The 20,465-nt window shown below is 54.9% G+C and overlaps 1 protein-coding gene across 1 annotated transcript in view; it reads left to right on the top strand.

Annotated features, from left to right (window-relative positions):
- The window catches only part of LOC140188927 (signal-induced proliferation-associated 1-like protein 2), a 117,998-nt gene that overhangs the window by 35,322 nt on the left and 62,211 nt on the right, over nt 1–20,465 (top strand). Inside the window, 7 exon segments of the mRNA XM_072245578.1 lie at nt 1,980–3,418; nt 8,766–8,896; nt 10,650–10,781; nt 10,783–10,839; nt 13,176–13,350; nt 15,033–15,136; nt 16,544–16,701. Coding sequence (XP_072101679.1) covers nt 2,323–3,418; nt 8,766–8,896; nt 10,650–10,781; nt 10,783–10,839; nt 13,176–13,350; nt 15,033–15,136; nt 16,544–16,701 — 1,853 coding nt within the window. The 5' untranslated portion in view covers nt 1,980–2,322.

The raw sequence follows: 20,465 nt of genomic DNA, 5'->3' as shown, positions 1-20,465 counted from the left end.
ACACACACACGGTCTCACACACTCTCTCTCACACACAATCACATTCACTGTCTCACACTCTCTCTTACACACACACACGGTCTCACACTCTCTCTCTCACACACACACACTCTCTCTCTCTCACACACACACATGGTCTCACACACTCTCACACACACAGACTGTCTCACACTCTATCTCACACACACACACACTCTCTCTCTCTCTCACACACACAATCACATTCACTGTCTCACACACACAGACTGTCTCACTCTCTCTCACACACACACGGTCTCACACACACCCTCTCCCTCTCACACACACACACTCTCTCACACACACAATCATATTCACTGTCTCTCACACACTCTCTCTCTCTCTCTCTCACACACACACACTCTCTCACACACACACACACACTCTCTCTCTCACACAATCACATTCACTGTCTCACACTCTCTCTCACACACACACTTTCTCACACAATCACATTCACTGTCTCACAGACTCTCTCTCTCACACACACACAGTGCCCGGGGTTGGGTTTGAACCCACGTCTCTGGAACTCAGGCAACGGCTCTGCCCGCGGTACTAAGGTGTGTCGTGCCAATGTCCCGGAGGGTGTGTGTGTGTGTGGGGGTGGAACTCTCTCTACAGGGTAAGAGGACACCTTGGCACAAACGGCCCCCTCCTGTGTCCTACCGTTTGCCAGCAGCCAGCCGGTTGTAAATCTGCTGAAAGCTGGGGACGGACGGGGAGGGGCAGCTCCCCACCCCCTCCCTACTACTGTCACTCATTGCAGCCCAGAGGCCGGGGGGTGGGGGGATGCCACTTAACTCAAGTCCACATCTGACTCCCAAATCCCTGCGGCTTGCCGAGGAGCGGGGGTCCATTAAACGCGGTTGAATTGCCCGGCCGCTCCGCTGAATAAAACCGCCAGCAGAGGAGACAGCAGCGGCTGAAGCTGAGAGGATTATTCCCCCCCCCCCCCTCCACCTCCGACCATCTCCCGTCGTTTCAACCCCACCCGGCCCGCTCCGACTCCTAACAGAGAGCGTCGCCTGCCACGAGTCACGTCGAAACGGACAGTGAAACGGGGTCGCATTAGGGTTAGGGTTGGTGTCACCGCACGGCCTCCGACGGTGGGAGGAAACTGGGGCACCCGGGGGGGAACCCCACGCTCCCACGCCGTCACGGGGGGAGAACGTACCAGCTCCTTTCGGGCAGAGGCGGGTATCGAACACCCTCTCTTCCTCCTCAGTCGCGGGGGACGCTGGTTCTGCAAGGCATTGTGCTAAAACCGCTACTCCACCACCGTTCAGTGATTGCTCACAGTCCACCACTGACTGCCGAGTCCTGGGCCCTGAGATCATTCCTCCTTTATTCATTAAAACGTTCTAAAATACAGACGTACTAAATGCTCGTCTGTGTTGATAAGATACGGAAAGATATTTCATTGCTTAAGATTAAAACATTATCATCTATTTAAAAACATAAAAGTTTTAACAGATTGTAACTCTGTGTGATGGGACTGTGCAGAGGGAGCTTCACTCTGTGTCTGACCCCGGGAGTGTGTGATGGGACGGTGCGGAGGGAGCTTCTCTCTGTGTCTGACCCCGGGAGTGTGTGATGGGACGGTGCGGAGAGAGCTTCTCTCTGTGTCTGACCCCGGGAGTGTGTGATGGGACGGTGCGGAGGGAGCTTCACTCTGTGTCTGACCCCGGGAGTGTGTGATGGGACGGTGCGGAGGGAGTTTCACTCTGTGTCTGACCCCGGGAGTGTGTGATGGGACGGTGCGGAGGGAGTTCCACTCTGTGTCTGACCCCGGGAGTGGGTGATGGGACGGTAGAGGGAGCTTCACTCTGTGTCTGACCCTGGGAGTGCGTGATGGGACTGTGTCGAGGGAGCTTCACTCTGTGTCTGACCCCGGGAGTGCGTGATGGGACTGTGTAGAGGGACATCCTGTATCTGACCTGCGCCTGTCTTTGTCTTCGCAGGTTCCATTGACTCTCGGCCACAAGGAAGATCGCACCAGGCGGCCAGCACTACTCGGGGTTTGAGGTGCCGCGGGTGGGACGGTAGCTGGACGGATTTAACCCCTGACTGACCCTCCACCGGTGGCCTTGCTGCAGCCGATGGCTTTGGCCTGCAGCCCGGGTCAGAGCGAGGAGCCGCTGTGAGCCGGAGGGAGGGTGCGCGTCGGGCTCCGGGTGGAGTGCCGGGCACTGAGCGTTCGGGATGCCCGCCTGGCTCTGCCCATTCGAGGCGCACCGAGCTCTGTCCGGCCGCCCAGGCCCGTGAAGGGTCGGAGCTTCGCACCTCCCGGGCGCACGGGAGAGCATGCAGTCCGACGACTTTTTCTTCCGCAAGTTCAAGCGAAGCAGCCCTCGACCGCCGCTGACCTCCGTGAACTTCGAGCCCCGGCTGGCCCGCCCCGCACCCGAGCCCGCCGGCACCACCGTGCGGGCCCGCATCCTGGAATGGCCCCCCCAGCGGGAGGCGATGGAGGACGGGGGCAGGGGTTCTCCGCAGTTGGCGACTGAGCCCGTGGTTCGCCATCTTCAGCAGCAGCAGCAGCAGCATCTCCGGGAGCCGGACGAAGGGGTGGAGGGCGGTGACGAGGCGGTAGCCGGGCACGGGGACGCTCCGGCCCTCCAGCGCAGCAACAGCGAGGCGGCCATCGTGGAGGGAGGGTGCGCTCCCCCGGGACATCCCCCCGGCGGGGGTGCCCTGCACCGGGAGTACGGCAGCGCGTCCTCCATCGAGAGGTCCCAGGGCGGACGAGGAGGAGGGGAGGTTGTCGAGGGAGGAGGGGACGAGGGCGAAGGGTCCGGGCCAGGACTGGAATCAGTCAGCGCCCCCCGCTTCCAGGACCCCTATCTCCTGCTGGGGCTGCCCGAGAGTCCCGGCGGGGAGGGCTGCCAGGCGGAGCGGGACCCCTTCCTCGCCTGCCGCCGCTTCCGGACGCAGAAGAGCGAGGTCGAGTGCCCGCGGTCGCCGCCAGTGGCGGCCAGCGCCGGGCAAGAGGACGCCCGGGGTCCTTGGCACCGGGCACACAGCCTGGCCCACTTCGACGTGCAGAGCATCCTCTTCGACCTGCGCCAGGCCGCCTCCAGCCGTGACAGCGCCGGCCGCCGCAAGAACATCGCCACCGGCGCCTCGGCCGCCTCCCAGCTGCCGGCGGCCCAGCCGGCCGGCCAGGGCGCCGCCGGGGACCGCGGCCACGGCCACGGCGCCCCGCTGGTGCTGAGCTGCCCGCACTTCCGCAACGAGGTAGGGGGCGAGGGGGAGCCCCGGCGGTCGTGCCAGTGCCCCAACGCCGCCGTGTCAGTGCTGGAGGAGCCCCGCAGGAGCTACCTCATCCGGCCCGGCTCCTATTTCATCGAGCACGCCGACCTGGGCGCCAACTACTACCGCATATACTTCCACCGGAAAGGTAAACCCCGTCTAACCCAGTGGGGAATATAGGACCAGCAAAACATACAGACCCTTCGGCCCACAATATTGTGCCACCCCCCTATAACCTACTCCAGCCCTCCCCTCTCACAAAGCCCTCCAGTTTTCCTTTCATCCATTTTTTAAGGTGAGACCATGGATCTGCGCCTGGAAAGTCTTCACTCTCCAGGGCGCAGGCCTGGGCAAGGTTGTATGGAAGACCGGCAGTTGCCCGTGCTGCAAGTCTCCCCTCTCCACGCCACCGATGTTGTCCAAGGGAAGGGCATTAGGACCCATGCTGATCCATTAAAAAGTCTCTTATCTGCCCCTGGGCAGGGTGTTTTGTGTTAATACATCCTCCCTCCCCCCCTGTACTTTCCTCCCATCACCTGTAATTACTGTACGTTCTCTTTTGGTTAGGCTTGCTTCCCTGGGGGGGGGGGGGGAGTCCACTCGATCGATGCCTCCTATCACCTTATCCCACCTCTTCATCCTCCTTCACTCCAAAGAGGGAAAAAAAGCCCTCGCTGGCTCTGCCTCTCTTCATAAGACACACTCTCAAATCCAGGCAGCATCCTGGCGAATCTCCTCTGCACCCTCTCTAAAGCTTCCACATCCTTCCTGTAACGAGGGTGGCCAGAACTGAACACAACTCTCCAAGTGCAGTCTAACCGGGGTTGTGTGGAGCTACAGCATTACCTTGCGGCTCCTCGACTCAGCCCCCCCCCCCGACTAATGAGGATCACCAGACCCTCTGAAACCACCCTACCAACTTGCTCACCGACTTTGAGAGACAGAAGGACGAGAACCCCAAGGGCCCCCTCTGTTATTACTCTGCCAACCAAACTTCGACCTTCCACAGTGTATCGCTTTACGGTTTCCCCCCCACCCCCCCCCCAGATTGAGCTCCATCTGCCACTACCTGGCCCACTTGGCCAGTGTCCCAGAGAAGCCAGAATCTGACTCAATGCTACCGGACCAAAAAAATGAAAAAAAGAATTGAGTGCTCAGTTTGGCAGGAAGAGCTTTCTCCGATTCTACGTCCCATTCCTATTCCAGCATGGCAGTCCACTGCCCCTTTTCTGCCACGATGAGGCCACACTTGGGTTGGAGGGGCGACACCTTGTATAGCCTCCACCCTGATGGCATGAACATTGATTTCTCTAACTTCTGATAATTGCCACCTCCTTCCCCATTCCCTCATTCCTATTTCCTTCTCTGGTTGCTCCTCTTTCTTCCACGGTCTTCTGTCCTCTCCTGTCCGATTTCCCCCCTTCTCCAGCCCTGTATCCCTTTCGCCGATCGACTTCCCGGCTCTTTACTTCACCCGCTCCTCCTCTCCAGGTTCCACCCATCACCTACCACCTCGTACATCTTCCTCCCCAGTCCCGATGGAGGGTCTCGGCCCGAAACGCCGGCTGTTTACCCTCTTCCGTAGATGCTGCCTGCTGAGTTCCTCCAGCATTTTGTGTGTGTGTGTTGCTTCAAACCATAATTTCCTCAGTATCCGCCCCTCCCCGCCACCTCTCTGTACGTAGGGGTCAGCTCGTCAACAGAAACTGGATGAAGCTCCAAGCCGAGTGTCTCCCTCTCTATATCAGACCCTCCCCCCCCACCCCCACCACTTTGGGGATGCCAGTCTAGCCCATGTCCCGTCCTTGCCTTCCTACGAGACGTTGGCCCAGAACCCACAGGGGGACCCCCAGGAACCGCTCGTCCTCCCGCGGGCAGTTGTTGGAGCACCGGAGCGCGTTCTTGCGAAGAAGTCTCCGCAACGCGATCCCGCCGGCAGTCGCGTTCCTCCCCCTCCCCACACCCCCCCCCCCGGGGCAGTTGCATGGTGCAGTGGGGCATTTGGCCTGCATCTTCCCTCCCCTGCCACCCACCATTGACTGAGGGCAGATGCCATGCCCTGTCGCGGCTGAGGGAAGGGGGGGTAGTGGGTGGGCTGGGGGAAGGGGAGGGGGTTCCTCGGAGGAAGCCAACTTCGAGTGACAGGGGAGGATTACACCGAAAGAGGCAGGGGTGGGGAAGCTGCTTTTGGGGCGATTACTTTGACGCTGTCTTGGTTGTCCGGTTTGATTTTTCCATCTCCGGCGCTCTCTGTGCGGTTTTGGACTGCGAGTGGGAAGGGGGCAGGGAGAGGGGAATTAAGCCCTGGGCCTGCACTCGCTGGAATTCAGAAGAGCGAGGGGCGACCTCATTGGAACCCAGCCAATGTCGAAAGGCCTCGAAAGAGTGGGTGCTTCCTACGGTGGGGGAGTCTGAGACCGGCGGGGGGGGGGGGGTAGTGGAATGCAGCCTCGGAATAGAGGGGAGTCCTTTCAGAACGGAGGTGAGGAGGAGAGTGGTGAATCTGTGGAATTGGTTGGCTGTGGAGGCCTGGTCTTTGAGGCAAAGGTTCATAGATTGTTGATGGGTCAGGGCGTGAAGGGATACGGGGAGAAGGCAGGAGATTGGGGACTGAGAGAGGGAAAATGGATCAGCCATGATTGAATGGCGGAGCGGACTCGATGGGCTGAATGGCCTAATTCTGCTCCTATGTCTTACAGTCTTATAGCTATATATACCGAAGACATTTGCACAGCACTGTACGGTGAGATTCGTCAGTTGCGTCAAATCAGTTCAGAGGGTTTGTGTGGTCCGCTCGCTTCCAGCGCCCACGGTTCTGGAATGTGGGAGGAAACCAGAGCCCCCAGTGGAAATCCACGCGGTCACAGGGGAGGGCAGTGGGAAATGAACCCCAATCTTAGACCTGGCACTGCAAAATGTTTACGCCAATGGCTACTGCCCTGAAACAGCCTGTAGAAACCTACAGCACATTACAGGCCCTTCGGCCCACAATGTTGTGCCGACCAGGCGACCTACTCGAGAGGCTGCCTGGAATTTCCCTACCGCGTAGCCCTCTGTTTCTCTAAGCCCAGCTTGATGGCCAGTGCGGACTTGATGGGCCGAAGGCCTGTCTGCCCGGTTTCGCTGCAGTGCCGCCCACTCCGCACCTCCGAGACGTCCTCCCCCACCCCCCCGCCTCCTGCCGCTGCGCGACTCCCCGCGCTTCCTGCCCGCGAAGGCTGCAAGAGGCTGGCTGCGCTGCAGAGCGGGGCCCCGCCGAGGCCTGCGATGCACGTCGCCACAGGATGTTGTGGTCGGGCCGCAGGCCTCCGGGCGCCTAGCAACCGGGGTCCTCGCCGGGCAGGCCGCTGCCTCTCTCTCGGGCGGCACTTCGAGGGTGACAGACGGTGAACTGGGTCGCCTCGTTTCCCGGCTGCAAACCCGCCCCCACTCCCCCCCCCGTAACCCTCACTCCCTCGCCTCGCCTCTGTCTGCGTCTCCTCACCTCAGCAGACACTAGAAATCCAGAGCAACACACACACACACACACAAAATACTGGAGGAGCTCAGCAGGTCAGGCAGCATCTACGGAGAGGAATAAAGAGTCGACATTTCGGGCTGGGACTCTTCATGTTTATTCCCCTCCGTAAATGCTGCCCGACTGGCCGAGTTCCTCCAGCATTTTGTGACTTCGGGGGATTCCTGATGGGTTAAAAATTGGGGAAGAGAGCAGCCCATTGCAAAGACTCCTTATAAAACTAAAATTAACAAATAACTAACTATAAATAACAGAACTCTGCATGTGGAAAAAGTCTTCCCCCACCCCCAACCACTTTCTAATCCACAACCAGAACCCCAAGTCTCCACACCCTCCCTGTGGGGAAAATCACATCAGGTTTAACATCACCGGCATATGACGTGAAATTTGTTAACTTTGCGACAGCAGTCCAATGTGATACATAATAATAGAGGAAAAAAAACAGAATTACAGTAAGAATATGTATGTATATCAGATAATTAAGTTAAATACATAGTGCAGAAACAGAAATTAAAAAAGTATTGAGGTAGTGTTCATGGGTTCAGTGTCCATTCAGTAATTGGATGGCAGAGGGGAAGAAGCTGTTCCTGAATCGCTGAGTGTGTGTCTTCAGGCTCCTGTACCCACTCCCTGATGGTAGCAATAAGATCAAGGCATGGTGGGGGTCCTTAATGATGGACGCTGCCTTTCTGAGGCATCGCTCCTTGAAGATGTCCCGGATACTACGGAGGCTGGTGCCCGTGATGGAGCTGACTGAGTTTACAACTCCCTGCAGCTTACTTCATAGAAACATAGAAAATAGGTGCAGGAGTAGGCCATTCGGCCCTTTGAGCCTGCACCGCCATTCAGTTTGATCATGGCTGATCATCCAACTCAGAACCCTGTACCTGTCTTCTCTCCAAACCTCCTGATCCCTTTAGCCACAAGGGCCATATCTAACTCCCTCTTAAATATAGCCAATGAACTGGCCTCAACTGTTTCCTGTGGCAGAGAATTCCACAGATTCGCCACTCTCTGTGTGAAGAAGTTTTTCCTCATCTCGGTCCTAAAAGGCTTCCTCTTTATCCTCAAACTGTGACCCCTTGTTCTGGACTTCCCCAACATCGGGAACAATCTTCCTGCATCTAGCCTGTCCAATCCCTTTAGAATTTTATACTTTTCAATAATCCCCCCATCAATCTTCTAAATTCCAACGAGTACAAGCCCAGTTCATCCAGTCTTTCTTCATATGAAAGTCCTGCCATCCCAGGAATCAATCTGGTGAACCTTCTTTGTACTCCCTCTATGGCAAGAGTGTCTTTCCTCAGATTAGGGGACCAAAACTGCACACAATACTCCAGGTGTGGTCTCACCAAGGCCTTGTACAACTGCAGTAGTACCTCCCTGCTCCTGTACTCAAATCTTCTCGCTATAAATGCCAGCATACCATTCGCCTTTTTCACCGCCTGCTGTACCTGCATGCCCACTTTCAATGACTGGTGTATAATGACACCCAGGTCTCGTTGCACCTCCCCTTTTCCTAATCGGCCACCATTCAGATAATAATTTCAAACCACTTCCATCACCCCCTCCTCCCCCACCCCCAATACCAGACAGTGATGCAGCCAGTCAGAATGCTCTCCACGGTTTGAGTGTTTTAGGTGACAAACCAACTCTCCTCAAACTCCTAATGAAAGATAGCCGCCATCTTGCTTTTCTTTGTAGCTGCATTGACATGTTGGGCCTAAGTTAGATCCACAGTTATTGTCATGTAACTGCCCCATTGCATGATGGGGTGTCTGCATGGCCACCTGAATTGAGGGGGGTGGGTCCCATAGCCTGTTCAGTTCTTCACTGGAGCTCTCTCGCCCGCGAAGCTTCCCCGCTGCTCCTTTCTCCCCAGGGAAGAGTCTGGGAACCTCTTAGCGGGATTGCGTCCATTCCTTGTTTGACCCCGCTCCCCGGCAGATGCTGATCAATCCCTCACTTGCTTCTCCAGAGCATCAGAACTTCTTCGGGACCGATGACGCCCTGGGGCCGGTGGCGATCAGCCTGCGGAGGGAAGATAAGGAAAAGGACACGGGGAGCGGCTCGCAGTACAACTACCGGATCATTGTCAGGACCACCGAGGTATTTGGTGGTTGGGGTGGGGGGAGGAGGTCGGTCCAGGTGCAGTCCTTCAGATAAGACCGTAAAAAACATGGGAGCAAGATCAGACCATTCAGCCCATCGAGTCTTTCCAGCATGGCTGATTTACTATCCCTCTTTCAACCCCCACTCCCCTGTAAGCTTTACCAGCTTTTGAATAATCAAAAGCCTATCAGCCTCCGCTTTAAATACACTCAATGATGTGGCCTGCACTGACGTCTCTGGCAATGAATTCCACACAGATAGGTTGGCTTTACAGAGATGTTGCCATGTGACTGCCCCATTGCATGATGGGGTGTCTGCACGGCCACCTCAAGCCCTCTGGATACGGAAATTCCTCTTCACCTCTGAAGTGAGTGGACGTCCCTCTAATCTGAGGCTGCGTCCTCTGGTCCTAGACTCACCCGCTCTAGGAAGCATCCTCTCCACATCCACTCTATCTAGGCCTTTCAACATTCGATAGGTTTCAATGAGGTCTCCCTTCATTCTTCTGAACTCCAGCGACTACAGGCCCACAGCCGCCAAACACTCCCCACCCATTAACCCTTTCATTGCCAGGAGCCGCGAAGATGGAATTTGGAGTTAACTTGCCCGTTGTGATCCCCACTACCCCCATCGATGTCTGTTAAAGTCACTTCCAGAGACGTGATCTAGTCAGGCACTTGGGGTGAAGTGGTGGGCGGCCATTGTTCCATGGAGTGAGGGGGGTCATAATGAGGGAGTACCACTGCGGGGAAGGGGCAGTAGTGAAGGAGAACCGCTCTGTGGGGGGAGGGGCAGTAGTGAGGGAGTACCACTCTGTGGGGGAGGGGCAGTAGTCAGGAGTACCACTCTGTGGGGGAGGGGCAGTAGTGAGGGAGCACCTCTGGGGGAGGGGCAGTAGTGAGGGAGCACCTCTTCTCTGGGGGAGGGGCAGTAGTGAGGGACTACCACTCTGTGGGGGAGGGGCAGTAGTGAGGGAGCACCGCTCTGTGGGGGGAGGGGCAGTAGTGAGGGAGAACCCTTCTGTGGGGGAGGGGCAGTAGTGAGGGAGCACCCTTCTGTGGGGGGGGGCACTAGTGAGGAAGCACCGCTCTGTGGGGGGAGGGGCAGTAGTGAGGGAGCACCCTTCTGTGGGGGGAGGGGCAGTAGTGAGGGAGAACCCTTCTGTGGGGGAGGGCAGTAGTGAGGAGGCACTGTTCTGTGGGGGAGAGGCCATTTTAGGATCGGGGATCGGGGTCGAGAGAAATTTCTCCACTTGGGATCTGTGATGGCAGTCGGCCTCTGAGTGGGCCCGAGAAAGGGGTCGTTAGATTTTCTGTCCTCAGGGTTCTGATCAGTAAAGGGACAGAGGGACAGGATCGGCCAGCATCGCCGGGTGGAGCAGGCCTGTGGGCCGTTTCACTAACTGCCCCTGCGTTATCAGCGGCCTGGAGACCTGGCCGAGTTATTCCCTGGAGCGTAGGAGGATGAGGGGAGATTTGATAGGGGTATACAAAATTATGAGGGCATTTTTCCCACCGAGGTTGGTTGTGACTTGAACTGGAGGTCATAGGTTAAGGGTGAGGGCGGGCTTCACTCAGACGGCCGTGCCAGTGTGGACTGAGCTGTGGCGGAAGCAGGTCTGATTTCGGTACTTGTTTGGCTTAAGCACGTGGACGGGGGCCAGGCCCTGGACGACGTTAGGTCGAAAAGGCCCCCGCTCCCGTGCGCCGCTACGCTTCGCGTCTCTAAACACTGCGACTCGCGCCCTCAGCTCCGGACGCTGCGCGCCTCGATCCTGGAGGAGGCGTTTCCCTCGTCGGCGCGCCACGGCACACAGCGCAGCGTCCCGACGAAGAAGCTGCTGGAGTACCTGGTGCCGGGACTGAACACCCACTGCCTGCGGCTTGGCCTCCAACTCGCCCAAGGTGCCCGAGATGCTGCTGAAACTGGACGAGCAAGGGGTGAGTCTCCATCGGTGGGCTCCCTGTCCCGTTCGGCCCCCTCCTCCGCCAGTCTCCTCCCTCCCTCCCTCGCTCACCCTCTCAGGGCCAGCCCTTCACTGCAAGCCGGACGCCAGTGCTTCCAACAGTGGCTCTTTAAGGCAGCTGCCGGAGTTTATGAGATGTCCGATTAATTATTCAGGGCAGAGAGGATGACGGTGATGGGTTTCGACGGAGACGCGTCTGGATTCTGCACAAATGCGGGCTGCTTTGGTTGGTTTTGAAAGGACTCTCGCGGAAGGGAGGGACGGTGGTGTCTCATAGGCATGGGCTGACTCTCAGTGATGGACAGGTTATGTGCACGTGTATGAACACACAGACATGCACAGACACACACACACAGACACGCGCACACATACACACACACACACACACATACACACACACACACACACATACACACACACACACAGACACACGCACAGACACACACACAGACACACGCACACACAGACACACGCACACACAGACACAGACACACACACATATACACACACAGACACACGCACAGACACACACACACAGACACACACAGACACACGCACAGACAGACACACATACACACAGACACACGCACACAGACACAGACACACACACACATACACACACAGACACACACACACAGTCTGTCTCTCACATACACACACACAGTCTCACACACTCTCTCTCACACAGTGTCTCTCTCTCTCTCTCACACACGCACACAGTCTCACACAGTCTCTCTCTCATACACGCACACACAGACACAGTCTCGCGCTCTCTCTCACACACACACACACACACACACAGTCAGTCTCTCTCACACACGCACACACACAGTCTCTCTCTCACTCACACACACACAGTGTCTGTCTCTCTCTCTCTCTCACACACACACACACGCACACAGTCTCTCTCTCACTCACACACACAGTGCCTCTCTCTCTCTCTCTCTCACTCACACACACACAGTGTCTCTCTCTCTCTCTCTCACACACACACGCACACAGTCTCTCTCTCACTCACACGCACACAGTCTCTCTCTCACTCACGCACACACAGTCTCTCTCTCACTCACACACACACAGTCTCTCTCTCACTCACACACACACAGTGTCTCTCTCTCTCTCTCTCACACACACGCACACAGTCTCTCTCTCACTCACACACACACAGTCTCTCTCTCACTCACACACACACAGTGTCTCTCTCACTCACACACACACAGTCTCTCTCACTCACACACACAGTCTCTCTCTCACTCACACACACACAGTGTCTCTCTCTCTCTCTCTCACACACACACGCACAGTCTCTCTCTCACTCACACACACACAGTCTCTCTCTCACTCACACACACACAGTCTCTCTCTCACTCACACACACACAGTGTCTCTCTCTCTCTCTCACACACACACGCACACAGTCTCTCTCTCACTCACACACACACAGTCTCTCTCTCACTCACACACACACAGTGTCTCTCTCTCTCTCTCACACACACACGCACACAGTCTCTCTCTCACTCACACACACAGTGTCTCTCTCTCTCTCTCACACACACACGCACACAGTCTCTCTCTCACTCACACACACAGTCTCTCTCTCACTCACACACACACAGTGTCTCTCTCTCTCTCTCTCACACACACACGCACACAGTCTCTCTCTCACTCACACACACACAGTCTCTCTCTCACTCACACACACACAGTGTCTCTCTCTCTCTCTCACACACACACGCACACAGTCTCTCTCTCACTCACACACACACAGTCTCTCTCTCACTCACACACACACACAGTGTCTCTCTCTCACACACACACAGTCTCTCTCTCTCTCTCTCTCACACACACACGCACACAGTCTCTCTCTCTCTCACACACACACAGTCTCTCTCTCTCACTGGGGAACAGACACACAAACACACACCTGACTGATGGGGGGGCGCGGGGGGGGGCTTTCTCTCGGAGACAGTCTCGCGTACCCACAGACCGGTCACGTGCACGTGCGTGCGCACGCTCGCACTCACGCACACTTCTGACTGACGGCTCGCCCACGTAAGCGACCCCCCCCCCCCGCAGGCGGCAAGATGCCAAACGCTGGGGGGTGGGTCCCACCTTTCCTGGGGGAACGGATGGGTCGCGGGAAAGGCACCCTCTCAAGTGGCGCCCCCTAGTGGCCACTCCATTAACTTCCTCACTTTTTACGTGGAAGCCAGGCGCGAGTTGGGAGATGCCCTCTCCTGCATCCCCCTGCTGAGCCTTCGGTGGTTTCTGAGTGTCTCACATCTCTCTCTCTCTCTCTCCCCCTTACAGTTGACCTTCCAGCGGAAGGTGGGCGTTATGTACTGCAAGGCCGGGCAGAGCACGGAGGAGGAAATGTACAACAACGAGGCGTCGGGCCCTGCCTTCGACGAGTTCCTCGACCTCCTGGGTCAGCGGGTCAAGCTGAAGGGCTTCGAGAAGTATCGTGCCCAGCTGGACAACAAGAGTAAGCCGGGGATGATGGGCTCCCCACTGGCGCCTACACATTGGGTGGGTGGGACCGACATCACCGCCCCCCCCGCCCTCCCTCCCCCGGAGCAGAGGGAGGGACCCCTGCTCCAGAACTGTAATTCCTGCTGGAATTTTGTGGGGACGGGGCAAGACGTGCACAAGAGGAAGCTTTTGGCCCACCTGGAGCTCTCGGCAGGATTTCCCTGCTCCTGATTGCGTGTAACACACACATACATACACAAAGTGCTGGAGGAACTCAGCAGGTCAGGCAACACCAGAGGCTCTCAGCCCGAAACGCCGACTGCTTATTCCTCTCCGCAGATGCTGCCTGACCTGCTGGGCGCCTCCAGCGTTTTAAAGCATGTGTCTCTCTGGGTATCCAGCATCTGAAAGATCTCTTGTGCTTACAAGATCCTCATTGCTGTCATAAGTCACTGTCATCTCCATGGCCCCTGGATCTGGTCTCCCCTGCAAACAACGTCTCCTCTCCTTCAACCCTACAAGAATCTTTTCTAAAAAAAAATCCCTGTGAGGTCACCTTGTCAAAACCGATTAACAGGACTCCGAAACCCACGTTCCTCCGACCCACTCCGTTTAACTCACGCATCAGGAGAACAGCGTGGCCCCGTGGCAACCCCCACTCTTCTGAGTCCTGGACAGAGAAACGCCGTCTTTAGACAGAATCGACCCGCGGTGATGAACTCTGAGAACGGCGTATGGTCGAATTCCTTTCTTGCAAGCTCAATCGCCAGGCTACACGCAGCGGTGAAAAGTGAATAGAGGGTACAGGATGATACTTTGGAGTTAGTAATCGTCCCTGAGTTGGTGTGTGTGTGTGTTCCTGGAGTCCCTCCCGAGCATTCGTCTCTCATCTGTAGTAAGCGAAATGGCTCCACACTCTCCTTTGAAGCAATACTCTTTAAAGACCCTTGTACCCCGGGCTCGATGCACAATCAATCCTTTCCCGGGCGTTACTGATTGAGATACCGCGCTGCCCAGCGACACCCCTCCCCTCCGGGCCCGGATTTAACCCTCGCCCAATCACGGGACAGTTTTGCAGTGACCAGTTCACCGACCGACCGGGATGTCTCTGGACAGCAGGAGGAAACCAGGGTACCCGGAGGAAACCCCCACAGTGATGAGGAGAATGTACACACCCTCCTTGCAGGCAGCGGCGGGAATTGGGCCTGGGGTCGCCGGTACTGTAAAGTGTCGTGCGAACCGCGCCGGCCAGGGTAGGTTAACCCTTGCCTTCCATAACCCTCTTCCCCTGAACGTCTTTATCGCCTGCCTGGGTTGGGTTAACCCTTGCCTTGCCACATCTTCCAGAACTCCCTTCCCTGAAGGTCTTTATCGTCTGCCTGGGTTGGGTTAACCCTTGCCTTGCCACATCTTCCAGAACACTCTTCCCCGAAGGTCTTTATCGTCTGCCTGGGTTGGGTTCGACGTTGCGTCCAACCTTGGGCAGCACCGCTCTCGCCCCAGCCTGCGCGGAGGTGAGTGCGTCTGCTGGCTGGGTTCTCAGAGCCTCCTGTTGTGCGGGCAACAGCGGGATAAGCCCACACCTCATTTACCGGGGTGGGGGGTTGGTGGAATGTTTTGTCTGGGAAGGGGCTGGGGGGGGGGGGGAAGGGAGGACCGAACGAACTGAGTGTCACGCGTCTCCTTCCACTGCAGCGGATTCTACAGGCACGCACTCGCTGTACACCACGTACCAGGAGTATGAGATCATGTTCCACGTCTCAACCATGCTTCCATACACTGCCAACAACAGCCAGCAGGTGGGTCCTTACTCCCGGCCGGAAAACCTCCCGTTCCCAGCGCTCATGACCGGCTGGCCGGAGTCTCGGGTGGTGACGCACTCAGGTCGAAGTTCAGTGCGGAAGATCTGGACGAGGGAACTAAATGTCCTCAAGTTTGTGAAAGACGCAGAAGTAGGTGGGAATGTGAGGCCATAAGATATAGGAGCAGAATGAGGCCATTTGGCCCATCAGGTCTGTTCCAGCAATTGATCATGGCTAATTTAATTTCCCTCTCAATCCCATTCTCCTGCCTTCTCTCCATAACCTTTGACACCCATTCTAATCAAGAACATATCAACCTCCATTTTAAATGTATCCATTGACTTGGCCTCCACAGCCGCCTGTGGCAGTGAATTCCGCAGATTCCTCACCCTCAGGCTGAAGAAATTCCTCCTCATCTCCGTCCTAAAGGACGGCTCCCTCTATTCTGAGGCTGCGCCCTCTGGTCCTAGACTCCCCCACCACAGGAAACATCCTCTCCGCATCCACTCTATCGAGGCCCTTCACCGTTTGATTGGTTTCAGTGAGGTCACCCCTCATTCTCCTGGATTCGAGTGAGTACAGGCCCAGAGGCATCCAGCGCTCTTCATATGACAACCCGCTCAATCGCGGAATCATTTTTTGTGAATCCTATTTGAATCCTCTCCAGTGCCAGCACACCCTTTCTAAAATAAGGGGCCCCAAACCTGCTCACAATATTCCAAGTGAGGCCCCACCAGGAATACCCCGGTGTTCTAGAAACGTTTAATAGAACGCCCTTCTGTTCTGAACCTGTGCCTTCTGGTCCTAGATCCCCCCCCCCCCCACTGTAGGAAACATCCTCTATCTAGCCCTTTCAATATTTGTTAGGTTTCAACAATATCCCCCCGCCTCTCATTCTGCTAAACTCCCAACGAGTACGGGCACAGAGCCGTCAAACGCTCCTCGTGCGGGATCAATCTCGTAAACTCTCCGGTGCCAGCGTATCCCTTCTCAGATCCGGGGCCGAAAACTGCTCACAATATTCCAAGTGAGGTCCGACCAATGCCTTACGGAGCCTCATCCTTGCTCTTGTGTTCCAGCCCTCTCAAAATGAATGCCAAACTTGTATTTGCCTCCCCTCCACCTGCAAGTTAACTGCCTTGGATTAGGACCCCCCTACCCCGCCAAGTCCCTTTGTACTTCCGATTTCTGAACTTGCTCCCCGTTTAGAGACTGGTGGTGGTGATATAAAGCCTCCCGGGACAGTGTCAGCGCAGGTTAGAGTCAGAATCGGGTCGAGGCAGGTATGTCAGGGGTCCCGGAATGGGGAGCACGGTACAACGTTTTGAGAAGCAAGCTTCTTTGCGTAGTCAGGTTACGAGGATGCATCTTGTGTCTCTGTTCGTTCCCTCTTTGCATTTCCAGCTTCTCCGGAAACGGCACATCGGCAACGATATCGTGACGATCGTCTTCCAGGAGGCCGGAGCAGACCCCTTCACGCCAAAAACCATCCGGTCTCACTTCCAGCACGTCTTCATCGTTGTACAGGTGCACAACCCTTGCACCGAGCAGGTCTCCTACAGGTCAGTAAACGCAGCCTCATACAGAAGCAGGCCCTTTGCTCCATCTAGCTCGTGCTGACCTGTTGTCCTGCCCAGTCCCTTTGGCCGTTGTCCTCCCGTCCACGTACTCACCCAGACTTTTCTTCGACGTTGCTGTCGAACCCACATCCGCCACTTCCCCTGGCAGCTCGTCCCACGCTCTGGGTGAAGAAGTTTCCCCTTAGGTTCTCCTTAAACTTTTCACCTTTCACCCTTAACCCATGACCTCTCGTATTTGCCTCGCCCAAGCTCAGTGGGAAAAAGCCTGCTTGCGTTTACCCTGTACCCCTCAAGATTTTTTTACATTAGATTATGAGAACACTCAGTCCTCTTTTATTGTCATTTAGAAATGCATACCTGCATTAAGAAATGATACAACGTTTCTCCGGAGTGATATCACAGAAAACAGGACAAACCAAAGACTAACACTGACGGAACCACATAATTATAACATATAGTTACAGCAGTGTAAAGCAATACCATAATTTGATGAAGAACAAACCATGGGCACAGTAAAAAAAAGTCTCAAAGTCCCCTGAGTCAATCGACTCCTGAGTCCCCGATAGCAGGCGGCAAAAGGGAGAAACTCCCTGACATAAACCTCCAGGCACCGTCAACTTGCCGATGCCTTGGAAGCAGCCGACCACAGCCGACACTGAGTCCATCCGTCCGAAAACCTCGAGCCTCCGACCAGCCCCTCTGATACAGCCTCCCGAGCGCCATCCTCTGCTGAGCGCCTTCGACCTCATCCTGGCCGCTGAAGCACGCAAAGCCGAGGATTTTGGGGCCTTCTGCTCCGGAGATTCTGGTTACCACACAGTAGCAGCGGCAGCGAAGTGGGCATTTCAGAAGTTTTCCAGATGTTCCTCCATACTCTCACGTCCGTCTCCATCAAATCAGAATTGTGCACGGTCCCCTACTTGACAGATAACAGTCATCACCACCGAAGTGGCTGCGCGCGCTGCCGTCGTGCCGCCGTCGTGCCGCCATCTTCTCCCCACTCCTGGGAGGTTTTGTATATGTAACGCTCAGTTATATTGGCTCGTATATGTCTAGGGGAAATCCCACCCAGCACCTGCCTGAACGCTTCCCACGGAGTCGGTTGCTGCCCGAATCAATCCCAAACATCAATCATCAGCCAGCACACCCAGTACGTTTTACCAAGTACACTTTAGAGATATTACTAATTCTATGACATTAATATAAATTCGATACAGAAAAGGAAGTAATGGGAAAAAAGCGCCAAGACTTATCAAAGTCCAGGTTCTTCACGCGCAACCGTTGGAGCTCAATCGATTCCTTACGACCACCCGGATCCTGTCGACTCACGGCTCGGGATGACCCGGAGTGATCGACTGGAGCCTTTCTGCACGTCCGCCGTCCTCCCCGTCTCTCCTCCGACTCCCTGCCAAAAACCCCGTCCACAGTATGATACAGCATTGTATCCGAAAACAAAACGATACATGACCACCCATTGGCTAATAGCACCCTGCTGTCTGTATTAACCCAAGCAACTGTCTAGTCAGAGACTTTCTCAGCATTTAACATAACAAAGAAGCCATTTTAAATTTAACATACAAAAAAGAAAGACCCCGTACATATACCTCTGTCAAATCTCCCCTTTACAGGGAAAGAAGGTCTACTGTATTCAGCCTTTCCTTCTAACTCAGGTCCTCCAGTCCCAGAAACATCCTCGCAGTCTTTTTCAGCACTCTATCAACCTTATTCACGTCTTTCCTGCAGGTGATCAGAACTGCACACAGTCCTCCAAATCTCTCCTCACCAATGTCTCGTACACCCTTGACGTAATGTCCCATCTCCTGGACTCAGTGCTTTGATTTATGAAGGCTGTTGTGCCAAAAGCTCCCTCTATGGTCTGTTCTACCCGTGATGCCACTTAGAAGGAATTATGGACCTTTATTCTCAGATTTCTCTGCTGTACCGCACTCCTCAGTGCCTTCCCGTTCACTGTGTAAGACCTACCCTGGTTGGTCCTACTGGAGTGCAACACTTCACGCTTGTCTGCATTAAATTCCATCTCCCACTTTTCAGACCATTTTACCGGCTGGCCCAGATCCCACTGCAGGCTCTGATAGCCTTCCTCACTGTCCACCACACCAACAATCCTGGAGTCATCCGCAAGAAACCCCACTGGTTCCCTCAGCTGCGTAAGTCTAGGGAACACCCCCTCTCCGGTCCCGCCAGACCCGCGAGATCGAGACAGCTCTCTCACCCCAAACTCCGGTTTGTGTGGATGCTGTGCGATTTGCTACCCTGTTACAACTCAGTGCCGAGAAACAATAGACAGCGCACTGCATACGATTAAAGGAATTATATTTGTGAATCTTAAGTAAAGGGTTAGTAAAGAAAGAAAAACAAAAAGGGTCCACTATAATTAAACAGTCAAATGTGCGCAGATTGGAGCTCAAGTCTTCCCGAAATTCATATTCACCAAACCTCAGTCGACCTCGGCGCCCGGCTCCCTCGAATCACGGTCCCCCACCGGGTCAAATTCTACAACCGGGTCTCTCCAGCGTCTTCTCTCTTCATCTTCCGCCGAATAAAAAAAAAACTACAAGACCAACCTTAGTGTCCCTCACAAAACCTCTTCCCTCCAGTGTCCTCTCAAACCTTCTCCCAGTTCCACCATCCTGATTGGATGACACACATTCCTCAGCTTCCCTTATCTTCAACAATAACCCAAACAGGCTGAAAGCAGAACAGACTGCTCTTACAGAATGGCTAATGTGAAATATCTACAGTATAACAGTGAAGATGTGAACCAGGGTGTTCAATGCAAATCCAATGTCTACCTCATCCTGAATGTCAAGTGACTGAATCTTCTGACTGTGTGACCCGTTCACAGGCCTTGCCAAAGTCCATGTAGACAACACCCACTGCCTTGCCTTTATCATCTTTCCTGGTAACTTCCCCCAAACGCTCTTGAGATTAGTCAGATGTGACAAAGCCATGTTGACAGTAATGTGGACAAAATAATTGGAGACATACAGATGGTAGATATAAAAGTCTTTATTTGGGACACACACAAGCTGGCAGCCTTTGGAGCTGAGAGAGCGAGAGAGAGGGGGGAGGGGTAGAGGGACTCCCCAACCCAACATAAGATATAGGAGCAGAAGTAGTCCATTCGGCCCATCGAGTCTGCTCCACCATTTAATCATGAGCTGATCCAATTCTTCCAGTCATCTCCACTCCCCTGCCTTCACCCCATACCCTTTGATACCCTGGCTAATCAAGAAACTATCTCTGCCTTAAATACACCCAATGACTTGGCTTCCACAGCTGCTCGTGGCAACAAATTCCACAGATTTACTACCCTCTGACTAAAGTAATTTCTCCACACCTCAGTTCTAAATGGACGTCCTTCAATCCTGAAGTCGTGCCCTCTTGTCCTAGAATCCCCTACCATTGGAAATAATTCTGCCATATCTAATCTATTCAGGCCTTTTAACATTCAGAATGTTCACAGGACATTTTTATATATTAAAGAACAAAGGTAACATGACAATTTCTATGGTCATAAAGCTCTCATACTGCGTCTTTTGAGCCACATATAGTTTTCAAGTGCCTGGATCTTCCCACCAACACACCCCAAATAAGTGTCAAATCCTACTCGTGCAATGGGATGTTGATTGCATTCATGCACAGGCAGACATCTCAGTCAGTGGGATGCCTCCTGGTCTGTAATTTGCTCTAAATGCCGCGGGGGTCTCCGAGTTGTACTCATG

The sequence above is a fragment of the Mobula birostris genome, chromosome 28, assembly GCF_030028105.1.
Source record: "Mobula birostris isolate sMobBir1 chromosome 28, sMobBir1.hap1, whole genome shotgun sequence".
Classification (NCBI taxonomy): Eukaryota; Metazoa; Chordata; class Chondrichthyes; order Myliobatiformes; family Myliobatidae; genus Mobula; species Mobula birostris.
This window is presented reverse-complemented; position numbering and strand designations above follow the sequence as displayed.